The sequence below is a fragment of the Plutella xylostella genome, chromosome 23 (genome assembly GCF_932276165.1).
Source record: "Plutella xylostella chromosome 23, ilPluXylo3.1, whole genome shotgun sequence".
Taxonomy (NCBI): domain Eukaryota; kingdom Metazoa; phylum Arthropoda; class Insecta; order Lepidoptera; family Plutellidae; genus Plutella; species Plutella xylostella.
Window position 1 is genome coordinate 943,283 of NC_064003.1, and position 24,860 is coordinate 968,142.

The 24,860-nt window shown below is 35.9% G+C and overlaps 2 protein-coding genes across 4 annotated transcripts in view; both read left to right on the forward strand.

Moving 5' to 3' along the window:
* LOC105397812 (venom peptide isomerase heavy chain) overlaps window positions 1-24,860 on the forward strand; it is a 90,872-nt gene that overhangs the window by 19,383 nt on the left and 46,629 nt on the right. The window lies entirely within an intron of this gene.
* On the forward strand, window positions 1,122-9,976 carry LOC119691749. 2 transcript variants are annotated; one of them, XM_048629641.1, is made up of 12 exons: window positions 1,122-1,581; window positions 1,672-1,848; window positions 2,470-2,584; window positions 2,955-3,056; window positions 3,164-3,250; window positions 4,083-4,163; window positions 4,392-4,493; window positions 4,766-5,460; window positions 5,670-5,808; window positions 6,248-6,547; window positions 7,544-7,637; window positions 8,115-9,976. In XM_048629641.1, the coding sequence occupies exons 2-12, from the start codon at window positions 1,681-1,683 to the stop codon at window positions 9,160-9,162; spliced, it is 2,931 nt and encodes a 976-aa protein (XP_048485598.1). In that variant the 5' UTR covers window positions 1,122-1,581; window positions 1,672-1,680; the 3' UTR covers window positions 9,163-9,976. The 2 variants fall into 2 exon arrangements, with proteins under 2 accessions (XP_048485598.1, XP_048485599.1); XM_048629642.1 differs by lacking the exon at window positions 3,164-3,250 and having other exon boundaries at window positions 1,123-1,581.

A 24,860-nucleotide genomic window follows, 5' to 3' on the forward strand; every position in this document is an offset into this window, starting at 1 on the left:
TTACTACTTCAAGTATGTCCTAGTTATTTAAGCACTAAGTTAATAAAGTTCAGCAATTATTGTTAATTTATGCACACACTAAGTAGTTGTTTAGAAATAGCAAGGGCACAGTATTTACAATTAGGCACACACAAAATAAGGACACAGGCAATCAATTAGAACACAGTCAATCAATTAGAACACAGTATTTACAATAGGCACACGAAATAATTGTCAATGATCTTTCAGGAGGCACAAGGTATTTACAGTAGAATAGTTAATAGGTTATTTACAGCTCACCAAACTTGCATGGGCAACTCAATGCAATAATAGCAACAATCCAACAGTCTTACTGTTTCACCACCAGCAGGTTTAAAGCACAATTCACAATGCACAACACAAAATAGGTTAGTAACTTTAAGGTTAGTTCGTCGTGATCGTAAGATATTTTATTTTTATAAAACAACAAAGCGTCTATTCCCGCACACAGGATTGGTTTTTAAATTCGTATTACACACCAAAATGCACAATGTAAGCGTTTTATAACTGAAATTGGTCTTTATTTTACCAAAACAATAAATTATTTTTGCGGTTTTAACAGAAATATGGAAAATGATGAACTTTACTTTTAAACATGAAAATTTTAGTGGCGGAAGGCCCAATCTCACTTCTGAATCTTTTAAGCGTTAAAATATTGACTTACTATGTTATATTTTCTAGGATTCGCTTAAATTAAAATCATGAAGCCATGCGCAATTTATGCTTGAGAACAAGATCACGGGGGGGACTCTGGCTGTATAAATCCTTTATCTTAGTCAATTAAAAAAAAAAAACCTTAGCATGCTGATTGGCTAGACGAAAACGGCTCCGCTCCCATTGGCTACTTGTAATTCGAGTGGAAATGATAGAACCAAAAACAAATATATTTTTTTTTTAATATAAAATATTTTTTCTGTTTTATCAATTTTTCAAGCTAAAAGACCTTTTGATTTTCAACTGTTGAAAATGTCCTAACTTTTCATCCTATTTAAACTTAAAACGGTGTATTTTGATATCAGTTGAAAGAACAGAATCGATCCCATAAAATATAATGTATTAAAAAAATACATTATTAAATAATAAGTTAGGTAAGTTATAATATTACAATATAATTGTTAAGTTATTTTTGTAAGTGAAAATAATTTATTCAATCTTGTAAGTTATTTATACGACTGCATCGAGAACATACTTTCTTTAATTTGTTCTGTGTACAAAATCAAATTTTCGCCGTTATTTTTCTATCTGACTGACGCTTGAATTTTCCTGGCTTTCCCGCCATTTTGTTTTGTCTCACTATTTCTATAGCGGAGACTTTACGAAAAAATTACAATTTGCTTACAATATTCACTTATTGATGCAAATTTTAATTCTTTTTATCATTGAAAGGACACTGTTCTTTTGCTACTAATCTATTTGTTTTGCTTGTTGTTTTTTGTGACTGATTACAGAACTTCGTCCAAAGTCAGCGTGTTAAGGTTTTCCCTCCGTTTGTGACCTGCGTCTTCCCTCAGCCATCATCAGCCTTGTGACCAGTCTTACACCTCCAATAATTTCCACTTTTCCGTAAGTTATCACCAAGTAGACAATACCCTTTTCATAAGTTTAAGTAACCTTTGTATGTATTCTTGATTCTTATCTTTGATTGTCTTTCAGCTGTCTGACATGATTCGGATTCGCAAGTGCGTCGTAGATGGCTGCAAATCTGATGTGGGATCTAAAACCTCCCGGTGGCCGCATGACCCTCGAGTTTCAGATGTTTGGTTGGACACTCTCAAACCATATTGTTCCGGGTTGATGGGCCTACCTAGATATCGTCTCAGGGAAAAAGTTGTAAGTTTGCATTCTTATCAGTACCTAATATAACACATGAGGCTTATTATCTACTTATCTTATACAATATATAATGTATATTCATACTTACACAATATGCTGATGACTGTAGTCCCCAAAGGTGTAGTCAGAGGTGACTCGAAAGCGAGCCACCCGCTTTTCGCTGAATATTTGTACTATATAGCCGTCTTTGAATGACTACAATGTACTTAGGGTACACAATCTAGACATATTGTACAGGATTCCTCACAGTGTTTCCCTTCGCCATAAGATTATACATTGTATTGAAATTCAAAGAACTCATTGGTACTTACCTACCTATACCTATTGGATTTGAACCCACATCTCTGGTGTGAGAAGTGGGCGCTTACCGGATTGAGCTACCATCACTCCTTATCTTTTAGGTATATCAGTAAGATACATTTCATACTGGTTTTGGTGTTAGTGTCACATGTCCCCGGGGTGAAAGGATTAGCCAGTCAGATAATATGTTGTCACTGACTGCCCAGGGTGTTCTAGATGGCATGGATACATTTATTTAACATTCAGTTGGTACATCACCCTTGGATACAATCAATTTTTATGTGTAATACTTATGTCTAACATGATTGAAAATTTCAGGTGTGTTTGAAGCATTTTGAACCCAAAAGTTTCACAAGAGGAAGGAGGCACTACATGGCTGTACCATCTTTATTTACAGCTGAGGAAATTTCATCTGGCAAGCCAAAATATGAAAGTAAGTAGTAGTAACCTACTTACTAATATAGAGTCAATTAGAGTGAAATTGTTTAGTTAAAATAATAAAATGACTCACAGCATCAGTCTGCCAACATTAAAAAAAAACTCAAGTTTTGGTTAATGTAATAGTTGCCCATATGCCACTCACTTTCAAGGAGCTCCTCATTCATCACTTCCTATGATTCTTCCTTCATTATCATACCCTACTTGTAAAAATTTCAGGCTTGAGGGTGTCACATGCTACATTTACCAGTATTTCTTAATAGAGCATACCACCAATGCAGTTGCAGATTTTATAAACTATGTTGAATCTTGTTTCCTATTGAATGATTATTATAATTATCATTGTTTTACATTTTATTTTATAGATTTCCACTCCATGCATGCTAAATGGGATCACGATTATGCAAAGAAAATACCTCTCAATGCACCTCTGGAAACTACCAAAAGGCATCTGTCAGGATCAGAACGTATGTACTCGTAACATACTATTTATTACTTACATTATACCTAATTATTATCTAAGACATACCCTATCTTAATTTGAATTTTTGTTAAGTAATTGTTTATATTACAGTGGAAGACATTATAAAAGTGTTAAATACAGTGAACCTTGAGCATTCATATGCACTGCCACCCAATAAAAAAAAGAAGTTTAATACTGGTACTTCACTTTAATTATAATTACCTAGTAGTTGTTATTTTATTGTGTGTATGTATATATTTCTAGTATAATCCATTTGTCCTTACTTGGCACTAAAGGTAAACAATCTTTGTGTGTCTTTTTATTAGAATTTATTTAAAAATTAGGTTTTAAAATGAAACATAACAAACAATGGAATACTTACTAGCAAAAATGATGAATTTCTTATTTAACCATTCATTTTAGCTGTAGATTACTTGTTTAATAATATTTTGATTAAAAGACACAATCAAAGTATGGTGCAATCCGTGCAATCGAATGTATTATTGTATGATAGTTATTGTAGTAAGCAGTGCATACAGTAGTGTAGTATTATAGTTAGTATGACCATTACCGCCCTAAGGCATGCGCGCGGCGAGACGGTAGGAGAAATCGGCTACTTCGTCTGGCACGCTCGTGGCGGCCCCGCCCCGCACGTCCCCCGCAGTGCACAGCGGTAATGGTCACACTATAATAGTAGCAAGTATAATATAAAGTATATGCACTGAAAGAAAACTAAAGTACCTTAGAAACTTTTAGAAACCTGTTTTTTAATCTCGGATACTAAGTTCAGGTGAAATATCGTTCGTTCGGTGACATATCGGCAGGACAATCGGCTGTTGATGAACCGTTCAGAATTTGAATCATTGATGAACCGTCAAATCAGTATCCGAGATTTAAAAAAAAATATTAGTTGTAGCAATAGTTTTTAGCAAAAGACTTATGTTAGATAGAACAAACCTATTATTTTGATTACATTTTAGAAAAACCTATTATTATAATCTTAATTAAAAAAAACTATTTCTAATTTTAGATGGTAACGACACTAATGGCTCGTGTGGTTCTAACTCGCAGAGAGAGTTAGATAATTTTAACATATCCGCAGCAACAGACAGTAAGTAGTTCACTACATTTTTTTTAGGTATTGCCAATTTCATATTTGATAATTAAACTATTGATTCAACTCAACTGCAACTATTCTAGGTTTTGCCCAAGAGCTTTGTTTCGAAAATCCTACATTAAAATTTGGAATTCTACATTCTACTTCTGTCGAATTGACCAATTTATTTCTTCCCAAAAAGAGAGATTTAACTCTATTACTTCTGAAAATCACTGTTTTCAGTTTCAGGGACCATTCCTGATGATATTACGACCGCAGAATGTACTGTTCGTATTCCGGAAGTCATATCTCCTAGCTGTTCAAGAAGGTCCAATGTGACATTAGGTAAGCCTACGACGTAGAGTGATTTAAGTTTTTATGCACTTTTTATCCCAGAAGCGAAGCTGGCGGAGAAGTTAGTGTATTATATTTATTTATTAGAAAAAAACACTCCCCAATTTAATCAAAAATACTCTTTCGATTTAAGGTCCAGGTAGGGTATCGTTTTTTTTTAGCTATAAATCCGCCTATTATTAGTTCTTAGTTCGAATAATACTATCTAAAGGTATTTATTATTTTAAGTAAAATACTAAAATATTTTATTTTCTACTTTTCAGAAACCAAGACGGCAAGGAAAAGACTTATAAAAAGTGTACAACAATTAACCCCCAGATGCAAGAAAATGTACCAAAAATGCTCGACTATACTGAAATCCCGTCGCCGTATAGTTCAGTCATACCAGGAGCGAATAGAAAAAGCTGAAAAACTAAATCAGAACAAATCTTTTTCTGAGCTTGTAGAGAAACTGACTCCTCAAGCCAAGACATTCCTTAAAATGCAGGTCACGCTCGCCAATAAACACATAAAAAGACGGAGGTTCACAACTGAACAGAAACTCTTGGCTCTATCACTCCAAAAGCAAAGTCCGAAAGGATATAAATTGCTGCACAAGATATTTATCTTGCCTAGCAGGCGCACTCTAAGAAAATTTACTCATCATATTTCTCTTGCACCGGGAATAAATGAAAACATATTTACACAACTAAAGGAGTCAGTTCGGAATTGGGATGACAAAAAAAAGTGCTGTTCCATTGTGTTTGATGAAGTGGCGTTGACACCTCATTTGACATTCTTAGAATCTGAAGATCGCATTGACGGTTTTGTGAATTTTGGTGCCGAAGTGGAAAGGAAACTATGCGATCATGCCCTTGTTTTTATGGTTCGAGGTATATGCACTTCATGGAGACAGCCCATAGCTTATTATTTATGTGAAGGAACAACTCCAACTATTAAGTTGAAAAACATTTTAAAGGTACTTACTTATTTATTTTTAATTAAATTTAATTAAATGACATCAAGGTTAAATTAACATTTAAGGTAGTTTCTCTCCAACCCGTTCAATCTTTCCGCCCTGTTAAAATTATGTATTGTAACAATCAGGGATATGAAGTTACAACTTTAAGTTGTAATATTTAAAAACATTACTGCCATTTATAAATAAATATGTTTCCAATATTGCAGGAAGTAGTAACTGCTGTCTCTCAAACGGGACTTCTTCCAAAAGCGCTAGTATGCGACCAAGGGTCGACGTTTCAATCCTGCATGAACAGTATGCGAGCAGATACTCGCAGATGTCAATTGCTCCGTAATGATCCCCCAAGTAAGTACCTGGAATTCCTAACTGTCCAAAATATGACTATACACAGGTGTCTTACGGCCTCGATGCCACATGAAGGGTGTACAATATCTAGCAAGAATATAGATGTAGGGTACTAACTCGCGATAACCTCTCTTATTCCATAATTGTTAATATTGAGAGTGAGCGACAACTCTGTTTTAAAGTGGGATTTTGAAACTTTGCTGTAGTAGTTAGTGACCCTGATTGCTATCCCGAAGGTCCTAAGTTCGATTACAGACCGGGCCGGTAATTTGTTTTAATGTCAGATACTCTGGTCTTGGGAGTTAATATGTACCCATGTATCTGTTTAGATATATCAGCTGTTCGATACCTATATTACAGTCTCTCCCTAGTTTAGATGAATGGCTGTGTGTGAGATGTTCCTACACTTTAACTATAAAAAATCCTATGTCTTTTTCAGATAACAAAGTGGAGATTGATGGTCATGCGCTGAACATAATTTTCGACCCTCCGCACCTCATTAAAGGGATACGGAATAACTTTTTAAACAAAGATATGATGTTTAAAGGAAATATAGCTAGATGGAGTGACATTGTCGAAGTGTACAAAAATGACTGCCACGTAGGAGAAATTAGAATGCTTCATAAATTAACAGATGAACATGTCATCCCAGATAAAATAAGGAAAATGAAAGTTAAAAACTGTACACAAGTCCTCAGCGAGCGAACCGCTGCAATGCTCTTGTTTACATCCAATTATGGTTTGTATATTTTCGTTTATTAAACTACTAAAGACTTGTTATTTTCATCACGTCGATGAAAATGTTCAAATATCTGCAATAAAAAGTGTTGTTCTCTACTATAGGCTATTTTTCAAATATTATTCTAGTGCTAAATGGTTATTATTAGTGTAAGATAATAGGCAGATCATTAAACCTAGTCAGAGAAGGCCTTTGGGCAGCTTGAAAACATCTGGTTGCCCACTTACCCGGTAACTCTCTCAGCACAATCACCAACCCGCACTAGGCCAGCGTGGTGCATTAGGCCTAAACCCTTCCTTCATTGGAATGAGACCCGTGCCGGAGATGACGACCTGATGCGCATTGGTTTCTAACTTTTGACCGCTGTGCCAAGGGTTCTGAGTTCGACCGGCAGGGGTACATATTTGTTTAAAAAATCATTTTATAATTAATGTTAAGTAATTTCTCCAACGCGCCCGCCAAGCGTATGGACCACGAAAATTGGGTTATTTTCGGGGAGGCCCTAATTTCACTGTATGAAGATCAGGTATCATTATATGCACCTCGGTAGTGCTGTGATGGATGCTTTAGAGGGCATAATGTCATCATCATCGTCAGCTAATCCACTGCTGGACATAGACCTCTCCCAAGGAGCGCCAAAACACTCTGTCCCCGGCCTTCCGCATCCAGCCACTACCGGCTACCCGCCTAAGGTCGTCGGTCCAGCTGGTAGGAGGGCGTCCCACGCTGCATTTGCCTGTTCCTGGTCTCCACTCGAGAACACGTATACCCTAACGGTTATCGGTTTTTCGGCAGATATGACCAGCAGACTTAAGATTGCATATTTGACAGCTATATCGGTAACCTTAGTCCTCTAACGGATAACCTCATTTCTGATACGATCCATCAGAGAAACCTTAAGCATAGCTGTCTCCATAGCACTCTGAGCTACTTTAGGAGCGCTATTAATATGTTACGATTAATAGCATACTCATTAAATTATATTTTTTCCCTCAGGCACGCATGCAGATGGTTCGTTGGTTAGTTCAACCATGAAGAATACTGCGGAAGCAGTCCTATTTTTTGATCGAGTATTTGACAGCGTGAACGGGTAAATACCTATATAAATATTAAAAATGCTATAGTAATAAGGGCCTGTTTCACAATGTCTGGATAATGGCCTGTCTTTTAATGCTGTCACTGTCTAAAAAATAATGATAGAGTGTGACAGCTTGTATTTTAACCGACAGGTAGCCATTATCAGACATTGTGAAACAGGAAACATTTAAAAACCTATATCGCTAAAACTATTATAGATATCGAAAATATATCATAACATTGCTTTTGTATTGCTTTAACTTCAAATATTATTTTGCGCGAATAAAAAATATATGATCATACCAATTACAAGTTTCCTCATGGTGTTTTCCTCTTTGCCCACGTGGAAAAAATTCATAGGTAAGGTAGAGCGTCAAAATTTCATGAATCAGGATGGAACATGGATATAGTTTTGATATTTATCTGAACAATACCTACACTTCAAATATTTTCGAGAATAAATATGTAAGTAAAATTTGATAAATTACAGGTCCCGTGGTGGCTCGGCTCCCGGCAAGATGCGAGGACCGGTTAAAGAAATAAATGGAGAGTGCAAACATCTGGACTTTTGGAAGGAGAGTATTAGAGTTTTGCAGGATCTATACTATGTAGATACTAATGTTGGTGATCGAAAAAGGGTACCCAGTGTAAAAAACTGGATAACAACATTAGAAAGTTTTATAAATTTGTGGGTTGAGCTTAAAGATATGGGTGTAAGCTTTTTTTACACTCGTAATTTAAATCAGGACCCGTTAGAGAATTTTTTTGGCCGAATACGCGCACTTAATTATAGGAATGTTAATCCTGACCCTTATTCGTTCATCTGCTCCTTTAAGTCTCTGTTAGTGACTGATGTCCTCGGCCCACATTCTCCGAACTCTAATTGCGAGGAGGATATGGGGGAGGCTATCTTTAATAAGGGATTAATGTTCGAAGTCCATGGTGCTCCAGCTAGTTTGCCTGTTGCAGGCCCTTCCCGTGAGCCGCGAGCATCTCCGTCGCCGTCGCTGCTGCAGCAGGCGCGCGAGGAGACGCAGAACGTCCGCTCTTCTGCCTTCACTGCCGGATTTGTATCACGCCAACTTATTAAAAAGATACCTTGCACTGATTGTCGAAAAACAATGTTGACTACCGAAATTACTGATGTACATGACTGGGTTACACAAAGAGAGCGTAGGCTTTTAAAGGGAAGAAACTTAAAGTATCCAAATACTAAATTTATCATTTTGTTCCGGAAATTAGTAACTTGCATTAATCAATATTTAGAATATCATAGTCACCAAAAGAGTGTAGTAAAATATATTAAAGTAGAATTTCTAAAATCAGCAGATGTAAGCTGGTTGGGATGTAGTCAGCATTGTCGAGAACTACTAGATATGTTTGTCAGTCTGGTGTGCCGAGTTCAAATTCACAATTGGTGCAATTGTATCAATAAAATTATGAAAGGGTCATTTTTAGGCAAAATGTCATCATCATCTATGACCCCTATGCAAGAAATTGCATTTAAAAAATATACTACGTTAAGAGTTAAAAAGTAGGTTGACTTTATAATCATTGTTAAATCGTATTTTTTGTTTCAGATCGCCTAGCAGTATTAGTTAGTTGATATATTTTATAAGATTTTACATTGTTATTATTTTTAATTCACTTATTTAACATGAATTGTATTTTTTTTATAATAAGTTAATGATTAATTAGCTGTTATTATGTTAATGAATTTGAAGTTGTAAATTAATTTTAAGTGACTTTGTTAATGTCTTAACTGTATTTTTGTTTACTTACTATTTTGAATAACATATAATATATTTAAGTTGTTAATTCATTGTAAAAGGCACTTATTCAGTTTTTAAGCTTTATTTTTGTACAAGCACAAATCATAAGTATTTATTAAATTTTGGTAAATATTGGCAATCGCTGAAGAATGTATTTTTTATAATTAGGTGATGTATATTTTTGTTTGTGCATTGTAAGTGGTAAATTAATTTTAAGTGCTATTAATTTAGTTATTTTAAAACTGTTTTAGTTTACTTAAGTTGTTAATTCATAAGTGACCGATATTTAGTTAAATTTAAAGCTGTATTTTTGTACTTGCTCTATTAATAAATTTAATTTAGGTAAATTGCACTATGGATCTTTAATATACCTATGTAATCATTGTTTTATTAACTGTTTTAACCTTATTGTACAAAATAATACCACAACGCTTATTTTATTATTGTATAGAATATTGATAAGTTAATTATGTACCCTCTTGTACAAAGAAAAGTTATATATTTTTGTTCCTTTTGTAACACTTATTCATGTAGTGATAGTAACATTTGTTATTTATAATAAATTGTTGTATAAGTTGTACCTACTTTCGTTTCATTTACAGGAGATTTACAGCTTTGTTTTATTACTGGGTATAATAAAAACTGAAACAGAGCCATCTAGCGGCCACCGTAAAAAAAAATAAAACAAAGAGTATATAATGCAATCATTTCAATGTGAGGGCTTAAAACTGACATCTGTCATCCAGGGTGGGGTGTACAAGCTCACTAACGACCGGACTGTTCTATGGCAGATACCTATCTGTACTATAGTATAGTGCCACAAACTTATCTGTTCCGGTGAGAGCGAACTAAATTGGTCCATACCTCATTATGAATTTCATATTGACATAGATTATATGGACCAATTTAGTTCGCTCTCACCGGAACAGATAAGTTTGTGGCACTATACATAGGCTGTCTAATCTGTGAACAAGATGCCGGTAAACGTCAGAGAACGCTCAGTCCATAGACAAGACATGTCATAGACAACTTTCTTCTATTCTGTGTTATTCCTCGAGATAAGAGTGCGGCCACAAAGCTGTTGTGAATAATTCCTTCTAACAGTATGTATGCGTGTTTGTCTGTTTCTTTGTTCCCTCCTGTAGCCTAAACGGCTTGAAAGATATTGATGTATGAGGTATCGTTAGAAGCGTATTGATTGCGCGATGGTTATAGGCTATGTGACGTTAGTGATGATCGAAAAAATAATATTTTTCCAACTATGCCGTGTGGGTTATCAAATGAAAGGGCTTGATTAGCTCATTACAAAAATATGCATATTGTGGGTATTTAAATCACAACACCAAAATAATTGAAATAAAAAATGTTAATAAACTAAAACTCGACTACTAACAGGATACAATTTCATAAAATAAAAACAACTAAAAAGTTACAAATCGCGGGCTTCATGCCAGAGGGGCGTATCTGCATCGACCCTACTTTTCAGGAGAGCAAAAAAACATCATAACTTTGTTAATAAGTAATCTAGCTTGCTATAATTTTGCATAAACCTTAGTTAATTATTCTTTGTTTTAATTAAAACAAAATTTTTATAATATATATGCTTTAAGTACATTTTATGGCGTATACGTCTATCTGCCTTGACGGAAATTATTGTATCGCTATCCCTTTTTTATCATAAATATTATGTATAGGAATAATGGGCGTATAAACAAACTTTTTTATTTGTTATCCAATTATATTATATATATTTTATTTGGTTTACACTTAAATCATTTAATATACTGATAGCAAAATATTACCAAAACTATAACTGCTTCTATTTTTTTCGAATTTTATACGCCCTTTTGCCATGGCGTAATTTACCGGATGTTCTCAATTTAAGAGAGCTGATACGCCTTAAAAAAAAATAACAATCTATTTAAGGAACTATTAAATACATGGTAAAGCTGTAAAAAACACAGAATAATTTATTAGAAACAATAAGAGTACAAAATAAAACAAGAATGACTGTTAAAACAAAATTTACTCTAAATTAAGTGAACATAAACACAAAAAACTCCTTATAGAAATGACAGAGGGCGGAGGTTGGAACCTCGCAGAATGCAGGGGCTTTCCTTGATGAACTCTTTCTTCAAAAAGAAGCCCCAAAGAAGGTTGACATGGTGCAAGCCGGACTCTGTCACGAAAAATGAAATCGATTTCATCATCATGACTGATAAAGAGGCATATATTCAGAGACATCTCAAAGATCAATCGGCTTAATCACCGTATACTCAGAGGAACTCTGAATATCGATCTAAAGCTTTAAGAACGGCGACTGATGAAGTCCACCCTCTGACCAACTCTCCGCCAGACCACTGCCGGGTCCGAATGGTTTCAGCTGGAGATTAAACATTTATTTGACGTATTGGAAACTACTACAGACATTGAAGAATCCTGCAACGACGTGATCAATGCAACACAGAAAGATGGCACTAGGTTCTGTTCAATGTAACACACAGGAAGGAAGTCTTAGCTTTCAGGCGAGACTCTTTGACTTACGGAGACCAAATGGCTTGTGCTGGACCATTCCGTCAGAACTAGAGGTTCTCATCAAAGCGGATTGAAGAAGCTATAAAACAAAACCGGGGATCGAATGTCTTTGCTACTTGAAGGGACCCTAATTACAAAATTGTCAACCAGCCGTAGCAAAATCGACGATTCTAAGCTGGAGATACTCGTAGATATCAAGGACTTATGGGTGGATTTCAACAAGTCCTAAAAAATCTTCATTTCCGTGGACTTTTTTATCTTAAGGTTTTTTATATTAGAAAAACGCTTTTATTAAAAATTTTGTTTATGTTAGTGTGCTTACTAAATGGGTAGCAGATAAGTTAAAAACTTAACAAGATACGGATGATTAAAAATTTCGTACCACGGCGATGAAACATGCGTTCACGGCAATGAAACAAGCGTCCACGGTAATGAAACAAAGGCCCACGGCAATGAATCAAACTTCCACGGCAATGAAAGAACTGTATACAATGGAAATGAAAGAATCAATCCACTGCAATTTTTAAAAAAGACTGTGAGTGAAACGCAAACTTTGACAGGTATGTATGGCAGAAATATTTGGATAGATATTGGAACGAAAGAAAAAACGACAGTATGTATAAAAAAATAAGAATACACTATGGAATTCTCTAAGTAGCATTTTGGGGTCCGTATTGCGACGTATAAAACAAAATGTTTCATTTCACACTAATAACGTTCACAGCATATAATAAACCTTACCTATAACATCTATATTCAATTCAATTTATTTATTTCAGATTAACAAGATCCATAGTTGTTAGTATGTACAATTTATTCTTAAGAGCTAGTGTTAGTATACATGGCGAAAATAATTCATAAGGTATAATATATATAAGGTATAATATCCAATTTGTATACTGTTCATTTTATGTAAAATTCATAAAATATACTATAATATGACATAATCTGTGCTGAATTACACAACACCGGCAAAACACCTAGCACCAAAATATAAAGATAGGTGCGGTTAGGTGCACATGTTGGTCAGAATATAAATATGCAGGATTCTTCACGATGTTCTCCTTCACCGTAAGAGCGATGGTATACATTGTATTTAAATTCAAAGGAACACATTTGGTACATGTCAGCGCCGGAATTCGCACCCGCATCATTGGCGTGGGAAGCGGGCGCTTACCCGACTGAGCTACGACCGATCTTATTTATACATAACGTTCATTATAATTATGTTGTGATTGTTATTATTAATGTAATATTATATATTTCGTTTTTATACATCGCGATACGCACCCATTTTAACGCACTGCAAAAAGAGGTAAGTTGACTAGGTAGGTAATGTCAGTGATCGGTATTACCTGTATTACAGGTAAAAGATGGTAAAGATAATTATGTTACTTTGCCTAATCATACATACCACGGCGATGAAAACATAAGTCACGGAAATGAATGACCTGGCCACGGAAATGAATAACCTAACCACGGCAATGAATACAAATTATTTTACAAGACATGGCAATGAAATTTTTTTCATTGCCGTTTCTTTTTTTTCATTGCCATAGCAAATATTGGCCACGGAAGCCACGGAAATGAAAGCATGGCGATGAAAACTAAGGCATTAAATATAAATAACTAAGAAAGTATTAACTATTCGAAGAAATAAACACTTTATAGGGTAAATATTTTCAAAAAGCTTTCTTTTGAATGCTTACTCTAGAAGAAAAACTTAATTTTATAGAAGTTATATCTATCCACGGCAATGAAAGAAAAAATGTCCAGTCCCCAAAATTTTTACTGATTTTCACTATAACGCAAAAACGCGGGCACCGATGTACCTCCTTCCACGTCGAGAAGTTAGGCGACACTTGTAAGAAACCATTAGCGCACTGAGGGGGGCACCCAAGTTCATAGGTAAAACAATATCCTTGATCATGTTTAGGACACGGCGATGAACAGAAGTTTTGGGACACATGAATTTTCACTTACCGTTCGTTATATTCTTTATATATTTCAAATTCAAATTCAAATAGTTTAATCGACGTAAAATTTTACAATTATTTGTCGATAGTCATCTACCACCATTTCACAAAGGCCCCGTCATTGAGAAGGAAAGAAATGGCGAAAGAAACTCCTCGAGCATCTTTTCAACTTTTTCCTTATAATCTATTACAATTTTTACTTATATCTAGTACCTACAATTTTACTTAAGTACCTATATCCATTTCATTTTTTCAATAGCCTTAGCTGAGGTGGACAAGACCACGCGTTTTTGACGTTTAAATAATCATTTATACTATAGTAAGCTTTACTACATAATGTAGCTTTAACATAATTCTTAAATTTTTGCTCAGTAAGGTTTATTGCTTCATTTGATAATTTATTATAAAAACGTATACAGTTCCCCATGAATGATGTGTTTGTTTTCGAAGGTCTGAGTGTGGGGAAAAGCAACTTATTTTTGTTTCTGGTCTCAATACCGTGAGTGGCTCCTACTTTACTAAATGAATTTAAGTTTTTACGAACATACATAATATTTTCATAGATATATTGGCATGGAACAGTTAGTATACCTATTTCCTTAAACGTATCTCTTAATGAAATTCTAGACCCTAATACATATATGGCTCGAATTGCTCGTTTTTGCAGAACAAAGATTTGATTAATGTCAGCCGCTCGTCCCCACAATAGAATTCCGTAAGACATAACACTATGAAAATAACTAAAATACACAAGCCTGGCTGTATCTAAATCTGTTAACTGTCTAATGGTTCTAACCGCATAAGCTGCAGAACTCAATCTACCGGCTATCCTCTCAATATGGGGTCCCCATTGCAACTTTGAGTCAATTGTAATACCCAGGAATACCGTTTCATTTACTAACTCTAGCTTATCGTTATTCAATGTCAAATATGTCTCTACTTGTCTTACATTAGGCAAAGTGAATTTAATACATTTTGTTTTCTTGGAGTTAAGAGCTAAATTATTTACAGTGAACCAATTAGCAACTATGGAAAGAGTACTGTTTGCATTGTCAAAATTGACTTCTTGTCGCTTCAACTTAAATATAAGTGAAGTATCATCAGCAAACAATACAATCTCACATAATTTATCTACCAAAAACGGTAAATCGTTAACATATACAAGAAACAAGAATGGTCCTAAAATCGAGCCTTGGGGAACACCCATACTGACAGGACAGCCAGCCGAACGCACTCCATTTATGTCAACTAGTTGAGTTCTGTTGCTCAAGTATGATTCCAATAATGTAAGAGCTTTGCCAGTTAGCCCATAATATTTAAGTTTCATAAGTAGAGTGGCATGATCCACACAATCAAATGCTTTCGATAGATCGCAAAATACACCCACAGCATCAAGACGTTCCTCCCAAGCACTAAATATGTGTTTGACCAACGCGACACCAGCGTCAGTTGTAGATCGACCTTTGGTGAAACCGAACTGTTGGTTATGGAGAAGGCCGTGAATATTAAAGTGCGAAAGCATTTGATGCAGCATAATTTTTTCAAATATTTTACTCAGTACTGGCAAAACTGATACAGGCCTAAAATTATTGGGATCATTTTTCTCACCAGATTTAAAAAGCGGTATTAGTTTACTAAGTTTCATCAAATCGGGGAATACACCGACCTCAATGCATCTGTTAAAAAGATTAGCCAAGTGGGGTGCTAGGATATCAATAACATGACTAATAACTTTAACGGACATGCCCCATAAATCTTCTGTCATTTTTAAATTTAATTCTTTATAAGTGGTAATTATGGTCTGTGTATTTATACCATGAAATTGAAAGTCGAGATCGCAAGGCGGTGCATTCCCTCTTAGCAAACGTTCAGCTTCAGCGCAAGATGAATCAAGGTTCTCAGTTGTAGCTATCGGTATACTACGGAAAAAATCTTCAAAGACGGAAGCCACTTCTTCACTAGATGAAACAATTTTATCATTAATTTTAAGTTCAAAATTTAAATCACGTGGTTTATTCTTCCCGGTTTCAGTATTAATGATATTCCATACGGTTTTAATCTTGTTATTAGAGTTTTTAATCTTTCTATTTATATAATCTGATTTAGCTTGGTGGCAAACGGCTTTGAATATCTTTGTATATTTCTTTACATAATCTCTAAAGTTATCGTCATGAGTAAATGTACGCTGTTCATAGAGATCATATAATTTACGTCTGCTCTTATAAATTCCCGATGTTGCCCAGTCATTAAGACTTAGTTTACAATTAACATCTACTTCTTTCTTAGTGAACACGTTTTCAAATTCTTGAGACAAACCTTGAAATATTTCCTTAAAGGCATCATTGGGATTTCTTTCAGAGCTTCTACAGTAGCCAAGTTTACTGTTCAATCGAGATTTAAACTTATCAATTCTGTATGATGTTACTGGTCTGAACTTGAAAGTGGCTGACTTACGTTCAAAAGTACAAGGAAACGTAATAATTTGCCCACTGTGGTCGGATGGTAAACAATTGATTACAGAATGATTAGTAAAATCACAATTACAGTAAATATTGTCAATACAAGTGGCTGAGGTGGGAGTAATTCTGGTAGGTTCCAGGAAGACATTACTTAAATTATATGACTTGAACAAATTAATTATACAACATTTCATAGAAGTCTCAACTAATAAATCAATATTAAAATCTCCCACCACGACCACTTGTTTTGAGCTCTTAGATAAGATGGTAAGACTATCCTCCATCACTTTCTCAAATACTTTATAGTCAGAAGAGGGGGGCCTGTACACGCTTAAAATTATATACTTGTCCATCTCAACACAAGCTAGTTCAGCTATTCTTTCGACCGATAATTTTACAATATCTTTCCTATCCTTACATTTTAAATTTTTCTTTACAAATATTAATGATCCTCCTTTGTCTAACGATTTCCTATTAAATGAGCTAATAACATTGTAATTTTTTACATTAAAATTCATGTCATCATTTTTAAGGTGATGCTCAGTAATACAAATTATGTCTATGTCGTATTGTTCTAAAAATAACTCTAGCATTAGAAGTTTGCGAGAAAGCCCCTGAATGTTCTGGTGTACAACTCTCAGTTGCTCATCTCTTGTCGTGCATGGCAGTTTAAATTTACATTAGTATTACTACTAACTATCGTATCAGTTGGTCCTACTTCTGTTATACTACTTATAACAGGGTCATAAATATTGTAAGCTAACAATTTAGCTATCTGTCGCTTATAAAACTTAGGTACAAATAATGTACTCTTGGTCAAAATAAAATTGTGAATAAATTTATTTGTATCGAAATACATCATCTGTTCCCTATGACCAAATGTCATGTTAAATATCAACATATTTAACTCATTATTATTATTATTAAATACTTTATTGCACAATAATAAAATTATGTACATAGGCGAACTTAATGCTAACAGCATTCTCTTCCAGCTAACCTTGGGTGTTGTGGAGAAAGTTATAGGTAGTGCGAAAGACTGAGAGGAAAGATAATTTTGTAAAAATACCTACAAACACTAGAATACACTTACTTGTATATAATACATGTATAATAAATATATACCTATAGGTTACCTATACAATACATAAACCTAATACATACTATACTTAACTAAAATAATATTTTATATATATATATATATAATAATATCATCGTCATCACACTTACATACTACTTACAACAAAACATGTGTATTATATCAGTTAAGCTGATTGTTCTGTTTCTGGAGGTAGTGCAGACGAACCTTAGACTTAAAAGTTTCAATGGACTGCGATTGCCTTATATGCAATGGTAACTGGTTCCACAAGCGAACCGCTGACACGGTGAAAGAATCCGAATACCCTGCCGCATTATGCTCTGGGGTTCGAAAGATCATATTTCTACTTGACCGTTGAGGACGGTCAGTACAGTCGAAGAATGAGAAGCGTTCTGTTAAGTAAGAAGGGGCATTAGGATCATACACTATACCATAGACTAGGGAAACAATATGAGCATTCCTTCGATGACGGATATTGAGCCACTTGAGTTGATTCCGAAATGTAGAGACGTGATCATACTTACGCAGGCCAAAAATATAGCGAATGCATAAGTTGAGTAGACGGTCGAGTTTATCAAGTAGCTCTTCGGTGAGATCAGGGTAGCACACATCTGCGTAGTCAATAATAGGGAGCAACAAGGAGTTGACTAGCGTAACTTTGGTCGAGTACGGCAAGAAGTTCTGCAGTCGTTTTAGTCCATGCATCGAAGCATAGATCTTGCGACTAACTTCTGAAACTTGCAATTCCCATGACAGGTTATTCTGAATGTGAAGACCCAGGTTTTTAACATTGTTACAGTAACTCAAGGAAACTCCATCAAATGTTACTGGTGGTAGTGGGCCGTTTCGCAATCTAGCCAAGTGATACCTGATGCCAACAAACATAACTTGGGTTTTAGTGGGATTAACTAGGAGACCGTAAGCTGCTGTCCATGTTTTGACAGCCTCGAGATCAGCAGTCATCCTGTCAATAGCCTCTAAAACTTCACCGGGACCACAGGAAACGTAAAGCTGAAGATCGTCAGCGTACAGGTGGTAGGAGGTGAACTTAAGGACAGTGACAAGGGTATTGATAAATACTGAAAAAAGGATAGGGGAAAGGACACCACCTTGGGGCACGCCGGCTGTGACATCACACCAGTCTGATTCAATATCATCGGCCCGGATGCGTTGTCGGCGACCACTCAGATAAGAAGAAAACCACTCGGCTACAGAGCCAGATATATTAAGAGAACGGAGTATGGACAGGAGGATATCATGATCCACACAGTTGAAAGCGTTGCTGAAATCAAGAAGTGTTAGGAGAGTTAATTGGCTATCGTCCACAGCCTTACGAAGGTCATCAGTAATTTTTATTAGAGCAGAGCAAGTACTGTGGGATGGACGAAATCCCGATTGAAGGGGGTTTAAGAGATTGTTAGAAGAGAGAAAGCACGAGAACTGTCGCAAGACTACACGTTCCAGTACCTTAGAAAGAAACGGGAGAATTGATATAGGCCGGTAGTGTTTAAATTCCACAGGCACAGAAATTTTTGGGACAGGGACCATGAAGGCTAATTTCCAGAGGAGGGGAAACGTGCCTGAGGATAAAGAAAAATTGATGATGGAAGTAATAGAAGAGAGGATAGAAGAGAGAATCGGAAGCAGCATGTCACGACCAATGCCGTCACTGCCAACTGCTTTGCTAGGGATAGAGAGGATAATCTTTTTAATATCTGACTCAGTAACCGGTGTGAAATAGAAAGGAGTAGATGCTACGATTGGCAAGGCTTGAATGTTGGTGATAGTGAGTGCTTTAGTGAGAGGATCCAGGATATGGGGAGGGGATGAGAAGTGTTGGTTGAGCCCGTCCTTGTCAACAGACAGTGGCAGGTCCTTCCTACACCTTCCAAGTCCCAGAGAGTGAAGAAACCGCCAAAGGTTTTTGGCTGAACAGTTTTCAACAGACGAGTGGATGTGGCGGCGCTTTGCATTACGGATCATCTGATTGCAGCGATTTCGCGCGAATTTGAAATTGATCCAGTTGGCCTCCGATGGATCCTTCTTATGTTTGCGGCGCAGTGCGTCACGGTATGCCTGCTGTTTACGTATCGCAGCTGTCAGCCAGGGGGCTGGGGGCCGCTTCATGCGGACTGGATGGAGAGGCGCATGACGATCAAGAAGGTCGGTGACGAGGCTATTAAAGCACTCGACCTTATCATCGATATTGTCGATACGCTCTATTTGTGTCCAGTCGGTTCTAGCAGCATCGATAGCCAGTTTTTCATGGTCCATACTCGCAAAGTTACGCTGAAATATTATTTTAGGTTTCATTTTGGGAATTCTTAATTTGTAGGAAGCAAATATAAGATCGTGATGGGAGAATCCAGAGGCAGTAAACTGCCCATGGGTTGCAATCCGTTCACTGCTAGAAGTTAAGGGGATCCCTAAAGCTAAAATGCTAAAGTCGGCATGATATACTTGATTAGATTGGAAAAACGGTGGCTTCTATCACATTGATAAAAATATATTTTGTAGCAGAGGGTATACTGAACATGTTAGTTGCTTATAAATTGGTGCAGGATTATAATAAGTATGTTAAAAAAATTGCAAACACACCATGTCTTTTGCCATTTTTTGACTTATTATGAAAAAACCCTCGAAATCAGAGGGCCCATTTTCATGGAATCTTATATGTATGTGTAGGTAATTAAATTCTTAACAAAGTTACCTTAAAGAGTTGGATTTAATGGACCAGAAGTCAACTTTTTTTGCAAAAAACTAATAAATTCCGGTTTAAAAATGATGACACCGTGACAGATTTCAGATTTCTTCAGTCGTCGCCCTGGTGGCGGCCTGTTAGGAGCGATACCCACGCCATTTTATTTTTTATCAAATATTTCACAAAAACTGATTAAATCAACAAATTATGACTACAAGTGTTATAATACATATGCATTTGCTATGGAAAGTTAATTTTCTAATCATTTTAGATGCAGAAAAGCCGAAAATTCTTAGAAAACATTTCGCCTTTTCGATTTGTTTACATTTTTTACTATAGAGTTACAGATGCATAGATAAAGGTAAACATTGCACATAATGACACTTATTAGATTCTCCGAATAAGAACTATACGGTCAATGCAGTATGCCAAAGCGCGAGCCTGTTTATATTCTGAGGGGTAATTTATTTTATTTTAACGGTTGTGTATGCTAGGTAAGCTACACAATATACAGGGTGTTGAAAAGTAAGTTCATAATTTGTTTTATTTGAAACCAAAAACCGTAGTTAATTAAAAATATATATATTTTAAGATGTGGTAGTCTGTAGTCTGTACACTACAGGTTGTTAAAAATAAGTAAGTATTTTTAAAAATTGAAGATCTAAAATTTACATAATTTTTTAAATCTATTTAACAAGCTTTGCAAAAAAGCGGTTAAGTGCGACTGTATCTCGCCATGAAAAAAATGAAATGTTTACTGTAGCTATGAATTTTATGCGTTACAAGTGGAATAAAATACCGCATAATATTATGTACAACTATGTAAGAGCCTAGTTTTAAAAAAAAAACTCATAAGAAAATATTAAATACACAGGTTTTTTAACCCCTGAAGGAAATAGAGGGGTGTTATAAGTTCAAAGTAAGGGCTGAATTTTTTTTTTAAATTAGGGTGATAGGTAATGTATATTTTTAATGATTTTTTCAAATAGATAAATGTTATACCATTTTTAAATTGTCATAAAATTACCTATAGTTATAGTTATAGAAAAGGGCAGGGCTACCAGTGCCCATTCGCCACTGCAACCTAAAAGATCTATAAATTATGAATTATGACTCCCCATGCCGAGTCTCACTCTACAGGCCCAGGTCTTTTATAAACCTGATATTACCTATACAGGATGTTGCAAAAAGGGTATACTGTGCCGAAAGGGTTTGACTCAGGGGTTATTCTGAACAACTTTTGTTCTCCAAGTTTTGGAAATTCTCGAAAAATAAATTCGGTCTCTATAGTAAAAAGTCACGTGATCGAATAAGTTTCTATGTAAAAGGTTTTGCTACGTAAATTTTCAAAATTGTAGAAGAAAAGTGGATCAGAATGGCACCTAAATCCACTTTTGGCTAAGCTTTATACCCTTTTTTCAATACCTTGTATAAAATATCGTCAGCGTTACCTTAGATCGTAATCATCGTAACTCCTCGTGACCAAATTTTAGAGGAGACAAAAATACTGTTTTATTTGTAGTTCTAGTTGGCATACTACCCACCTAAAGTTTTTTTTAACTAGCCTAAAAATGATTTGTTTAGACGGTCTATCTTCCTGTTCAACCGCAGCCTGAGTGCCAGTGACTCAATGACTGAAAGGAGGCCATTAGTGCTCCTAAATAAATAAAGCAGGCCTGTAGATTATCTTTCAGTGTACCGACACATCTGATTGCTGTAAGAGCCTGATGAGCTCTTCGAACGAGTCATACCTCTGTGGTGGTACGGTTTCGACCTTTCGGACAGTCAGTTTGGCATCCGAAATGCGGATTCGAATAGTGGGTACAATACTTTGCGTTCGTTCACTGTCGGAGCAGGATAAGGAGCAGGATAAGAAGGAGCAGAACCACGGGCGAGTTGTTGCGCTGGCTGTTTGCTTAAAAATAGTAACCGCGTTCAACTCTATCCCCTAGAGGGCGAACCTTTAGGGCGGCTCTTGTATACCATCACTTGTCTTCTCTATCTCGTCATCTGCAGAAAATTGACAGAGGTCATACGTGTCCAACAGGGGAGAGGGTTTGTTTTCACTGAAGAAGTTCAGTTGCGGAGTTCCACAGCGGTAGGTCTTGGACCCCTCTGCTGTGGAACTTGGCATACAACGCGGTCCTGCAAATCAAGCTCGCAAACGGCGTTAGCACAGTGCATTTTTCTAATGTCACACAGGTCGTGAGGTAGGCTGAGAACCTCCTTCGGGGATGACATCCCAATGATTCATTACGAAAAAATTGCTGCAGCTGTGCTCGCCATGCAGTGCATGGGCTGCTTCCGAATCTGGGGGGCTGTTGCAAAGGAGTCCGTTGCCTCTATACGGTACGGGTTCCGTGCGATCTATGATCCTTCCGGGAGCACCTGTCTTGTCAAGTCGAAGAGAATGGCTCGTATTCGACGCAACCTGCAGTACTGGTGGGATTGGTTGGAGGACAGGACAGCAGGAAGCTGCAGCAGCCGTCATGCTGTGATTCGACGCATAGATGCAAAAAAAAAGTTGAAAGTAACTTCATGTTAATAAAATATTAGATCTTAATTTAACAAAATAACATTGCAAAAAAAAATTAACATTGTTGAGTATGTTATTGTAATTTACTAAAGTAGTAATAAAAACAAAGGCTTATTGCATAGTTTTCGTTCACGTTCGCCTACATCGCACGTTGTATATGAGAATAAAGGGTATAATTACTAAGTTTTCTTGTTTAAAAATCACGGTTTGGGGTTTAGAGGAAAACAAATGGTAAAATGCGGAATACAGTTTTTTTTTTCGAATAAAGAGGAAAACATGTGAATTCAAAAAACGTTTCTATTGACACCAAAGAGTACTTTTCGCCGAGAAAAGTGGAGTTACGATGTTTGCGATCTAAAGTGATGATAGAACTAGAACTTATTTTTTCAGTTCACCTGCTGTTGAGTGAAATCGTAATTAGGTAAATGACTCCTTGACATGAAAATAACTTTTTTTTTATAATCGTTATAACAACAAAACCGTTTTTTTTAATACAGCAATATTTGTAGGTGTACTTACAGTGAGCAAAAGAGCGCAGCAAGGTGTAAATTTTTTGGTTTTTAAGAAACAAAAATATTATTTCTATCATATCCCAAATACACATAAGTACTTAAAAAAAAAATACACACTCTCGCCTTGTACTAATGTACTCCCTTGCGGGGGTACTTACATGTTATTATTTTTCTGGTGACCTCCCCATATCCCTTTGCCAGCTACGTAACCTTTTGTGACACCCTGTATATGCAGAGTTCTGCAAACTACTGTTCTGCTTTTGAAACACCAAAAAAAAACAGGTCGTCTAACTAAAAGGTCACGTGACCAAAAAAAAATTATATGAAGAAGCGTTTTTTTCATGAATATAAAAAATTACGTAGGATAAAAGTTTTTCAGAGTGACGCCTGAGTAACGCCCTTTCGGCTAACTATACTTTTTTTATTACACGGGGGCAGAGTTTAATACAACACCCTGAACTATTAAACTCTGATAATATTTTCGCGATTTTTTTACATTCTGATTTCATTTCCTGGCTTAGAAATAACATCAATAACATGCTGCACACGTAGGTTTCGGCATAGTATTAAACCCTTTTTGCAACAACCTGTATAAATATCGGCACGGGTACGACTTTATATATAATTAATTATTAAATATTAAAAATACTTTCAAATTAAAAAAAATATTTTCGTATCACAAAACAATATTACTTACTTAGTATATTTTTAACAAAGTGGCATGTCTTCACTTTTATGTTTTCGAGTACTATGTTAAAATTTCATGTCATTGTCCGTAGAACGCCCCGCATACCTCAACCCCCCCTCACTAGATTTGACAGATTCTGATTTTCTTCCAGCTTTAGTGACAGCCTTAAAATATGATCAATAAGGGTATGAGAGTCATTTACGTGGTGAGTGGGGTCAAGTTTAGGAATATGTAGGTTTAAAGAAGAAGTTAATGTAAGAAGCTTACGGGAACGGGTGTTATCTTGCAGAAGGCAGGTGTTAAAATCACCCATGAGGACCGCATGTTCATATTCCGGCAGATGTGTGCCAAGCAGTTGTTCAAGCGTGTCAAAGTAGTCGGAATTGGGAGGGGCATAAACCACACCCAACATAAATTTCACAGTATTGAAATTGAGTTCCAGGAGGATGAATTCCATACCTTTGCTATAGTGAGGCGAGGAAGTTGCAAGTATTTTGTACTTTATGTCAGCACGAAGGTAAATAGCTACCCCTCCACAGCCCTTATCGATCCGGTCGTTTCTTATCAGAATGTAACCTGGCAAGGAGAAAGATGTTGTAGGCAGCGACGGTTTAAGGAATGATTCCGACACTAGGCACGCATGAATACAACTGCTGGTGAAGGTTGAAAGAAGTTCAGAGTAATGGGAAGGAATGCTTTGAGCGTTAATGTGGCAGAGATTAAGATTCTTAGGGAATGGAGAAAAAGAGTTGTGAAGCAGATCACTGAGATGAACGCAGTCACTGGATGCATCTGAAAGGTTATCAATCGAGTCCAATGAGTAAAACAAATCAGAATCAATCGATAAATCCATAAGCTAAAAAGTAATAATATATGTGACGATGACGATGAAATATAAATAAATAATATATAATAAATACTTATGTTATAAAATTATTATACAATTACTATTTACTAT

What these genes read in the sequence shown, in the direction of transcription:
- LOC119691749 (XM_048629641.1), top strand. Translation starts at nt 1,681, where the DNA reads ATGATTCGGATTCGCAAGTGCGTCGTAGATGGCTGCAAATCTGATGTG. An exon ending in GCATCTGTCAGGATCAGAAC is followed by an intron (nt 3,057 to 3,163) that starts GTATGTACTCGT and finishes TTTATATTACAG; the next exon opens with TGGAAGACATTATAAAAGTG. An exon ending in AAAAAAGAAGTTTAATACTG is followed by an intron (nt 3,251 to 4,082) that starts GTACTTCACTTT and finishes TTCTAATTTTAG; the next exon opens with ATGGTAACGACACTAATGGC.